We start from the raw sequence: 2,886 nt of genomic DNA, 5'->3' as shown, positions 1-2,886 counted from the left end.
CCGCCAGCCCCAAGGAGTCCCTCCTCTCACCTGACTCGGCCAGCGGCTTGGCCAGCTGCACCAGCGTGCGGTCGGGCCGGGGGCTGGCCAGGGTCCAGCAGGGCTGCTCCGAGAGGCCTGCGGCGCGCAGCAGGGCCCGCAAGTGCTGCTGCAGGCGCTGCGCCTCCACGCCCGGGGGCAGCCCCGACAGCAGCAGGCGCGCGGGGGCGCGGGGCGGGGCGGGCCGCAGGTTCAGGCGGGCTTGGCACAGGACGTGCACCCCCTGCAGCAGGACCCTGGCAGCGTCTGCGGGAGGCGAGCACGCTCGTCAGAGCAGATCCGCTGGGGCTGCCAGCGTGCCCAGGTGCCCCAGCTGCCCCTGCCGCCAGAGCCTCACCTGCAGGCTCCTGAAAGGTGAGGATGCCCCCGTCGCCCAGCCGCTGCCAGCTTAGCACAGGGCCGCCGCCGGAGCGCCGCCGGTTCTCGAAGTACAGCGTGACTAGCTCGTCCGGCACTTCGGGGGACAGACCCCGGAGCTCCAGAGACGCGGTGGCCTCCGCCATTGCAACCTGGGACGGGGAGCGGAGGGTCTACCGACCCCGTGCCCCCATCCGGACGGCACCCACCCACACTTACGCGCACCCCAGCCCTGAGCCCCACAGGACCTTCCGCCGGGTTCTGCTGGGGCAGGGTTTTTCCGGAAACAAAAGTGAAACCGCCCGCGGGACTGGAATGGGCGGGGCGCCCCGCCGGCGCGGAGGGGGCTGGGCACTTTGGTATCCGCTCCATCCTTCCTGCTGCCCCAGTGCCTCGGAAAGTCTCACAGGGGAGGCTCTGGTCCTCAGTCACTCCGGTCCCCAGCCCCACCGGTTTCACCCCTGGGGTGGACGAAAGATGAGCTCTGGTCCAGCTGGCCCCACCTCCCCTCCTGGGTCTGCCCAACGCTGAACCACTGTAGTCACCACGCAGTACCCCCCAGAAGCACGGCACCGAGTGCCCACGCAGGGGCCAACCTGTACACCCAGGAAACAACCACTCCCTGACACCACCCTGTCCCCGCCATCCCCATGGAGGCTGACATGCACCCTGTGACAGCGTTCCAGCGCCTTGTAGAGCTCCCTGGACAGCTCTCGTCCCCGGGTGTCCACTGTCACCTCCCGGATGTAGGGCTCCAGGGCTTCCTCCAATGCCCGCTCTAGCTCCTCGGTGTCCTGCTCAAAGGCTGTGTGCACCACCAACTGGGCTGGCCCCACGCTTCCACCCGGCGGCTGTTCCTCCAGCAGCGGCTGCTCCAGCAGGGAAAGGGCCAGGGCTCGCTGCAGCACGGCGGCCTCCTCCTGCTCGGCCACCCCACCTTGAGGGTCCAGGGACCGGTGCAGGGCTAGCTGGATGGCAGCTGCCTCCTCCAACTGCCCCGCAGCCCACATGCTGGGAGTCACAGGATGGTCCTCGGCATAGTCCGCACTCACAGAGGCCTCCTCCTCCTCCTCCTTCTCTTCCTCCTCCTCAGGCTGCTCTGCATCGAGTCCCAAGGGCAGCTGCACCTCCATGTCCAGGCCCTCCAGGGTGGCCAGCAACTCCTCTAGGGGCAGGAGAGCCCCCTAGGTCAGGTTTGGGCCCAAGCAAGGCAGGGGATGATAGCTCAGGTGACAGGTAGGTCAGGGAGGAGGTCGGTAAGGCCAGGAAGGGCCCCAGGGTGCATGAAGGGTCCCCAGGGGGTCTCACCCAGGCTCACATTCTCCCGGTCACCGCTGCATCCATCTGGGAACATGGGGGAGGCTTGGAGGGCCTCGGTGGGATCCCCCTGCAGGGAGTAGTCAGGGCCCATCAGGCCAGCCTTCCCTAGGCCATGAGGGGCTGGGGAGGTTCAGACCAGACTCTCTGCCGTACCTCTTCAGAGTCTATGTCCATGGCAACCCTGGCCAGCCGCTCTGTCCCAAAGACACACTGGAACTGAGCCTCCAGCCCCCGAAGGAGCTGCTGCCCCTGGGGACTGAGCAGGAAGTGGGCACTGCCCCGGTGCCTCAGGCTCAGCAGGTGGCAGCTGAGGCTGCCCAGAAGGCTCTGCAGAAACTCTTCAGCTGCCTGGCATGGGGCGTGCTCACCAGAGAGCTGCAAGGAAAGGCAAGGGTCATTGGCAGGTCAGCGCCCAGGAAAGATGCCCCGTGGGAGAAGGGCTGATGACAGAGTCCCAAGGGTTACTTACCCGAAAGCCAGTCACATCCATCCCTTCAAGGGGGAAGAGCACGACATCTCCCAGGCTGGCAAGGAGGTCTTCATGATAGAGCTGCAGGTAGCGCAGTGCCCCAGGCTCCATGGGCAGCACCATTTCCACAGTCCCCGACTCCCCCTGCTCGACCTCCCCCTGCTCTTCCTCCACTGGCTCTGCCTGCACCTGCTCAATCTCCACCGGCCCCGCCTCCAGCAGCCACAGACATCCCAGGGGCCTGGGGCTCATAGGCTCCTCCAACCCCGGGTTCAAAGTCACCTTCTCCACCACACCCTCCGGCTCTGGCACCCCCTCAGGCCCATGCCTGAGAGCGGCCCCTGTTTGCCTGGGCGCCTCTTCAGGGCCCTTCTTGGTCACCGTCTGGCTGGCCTCTAGAGCCATGGCTGGTTCTCCGGCCCCTGGGAGTGAGTGCTCGGTTCCCTGCCAAGCCCCAGCAATGTGGTCTCCTCCATAGGTGTTCCCAGCAAGCCCCTGCGGCTCCAGGAAGTGGTAGTGGGGGAAGAGGCGCAGCTCAGAGCCCTGCAGCCAGTGGTCCTGCTGCAGCACCCGCTCCGCCACTGGAGGAAGGGAGACAGGTGACAGGTCAGGGGCACATAGCGCCGACCAGCCCAGCCCAGGCAGCCGGCTCACTCACCCTGCCACTGGTGGAAGGAGACCACGGTGCCCAAGATACCAGG

The 2,886-nt window shown here is 66.9% G+C and overlaps 1 protein-coding gene across 1 annotated transcript in view; it reads right to left on the bottom strand.

The window, feature by feature from the left end:
- PARP10 (poly(ADP-ribose) polymerase family member 10) overlaps positions 1-2,883 on the bottom strand; it is a gene marked incomplete at its 5' end in the record, with an annotated part of 3,592 nt that extends 709 nt beyond the window's left edge. Inside the window, 7 exons of the mRNA XM_045286786.1 lie at positions 31-285; positions 377-548; positions 1,029-1,561; positions 1,705-1,783; positions 1,870-2,091; positions 2,186-2,766; positions 2,844-2,883. Of these exons, the coding sequence (XP_045142721.1) occupies positions 31-285; positions 377-548; positions 1,029-1,561; positions 1,705-1,783; positions 1,870-2,091; positions 2,186-2,766; positions 2,844-2,883 (1,882 nt within the window). The remainder of the gene's footprint in view (positions 1-30; positions 286-376; positions 549-1,028; positions 1,562-1,704; positions 1,784-1,869; positions 2,092-2,185; positions 2,767-2,843) is intronic.
- Between the last annotated feature and the right edge of the window lie 3 nt (positions 2,884-2,886).

The sequence above is a fragment of the Echinops telfairi genome, unplaced genomic scaffold (assembly GCF_000313985.2).
Source record: "Echinops telfairi isolate 266 unplaced genomic scaffold, ASM31398v2 ScPeMD7_1;HRSCAF=3_0, whole genome shotgun sequence".
NCBI lineage: Eukaryota > Metazoa > Chordata > Mammalia > Afrosoricida > Tenrecidae > Echinops > Echinops telfairi.
Note: the sequence above shows the minus strand (reverse complement) of the source record. Positions and strands in the feature narration are given on the sequence as shown.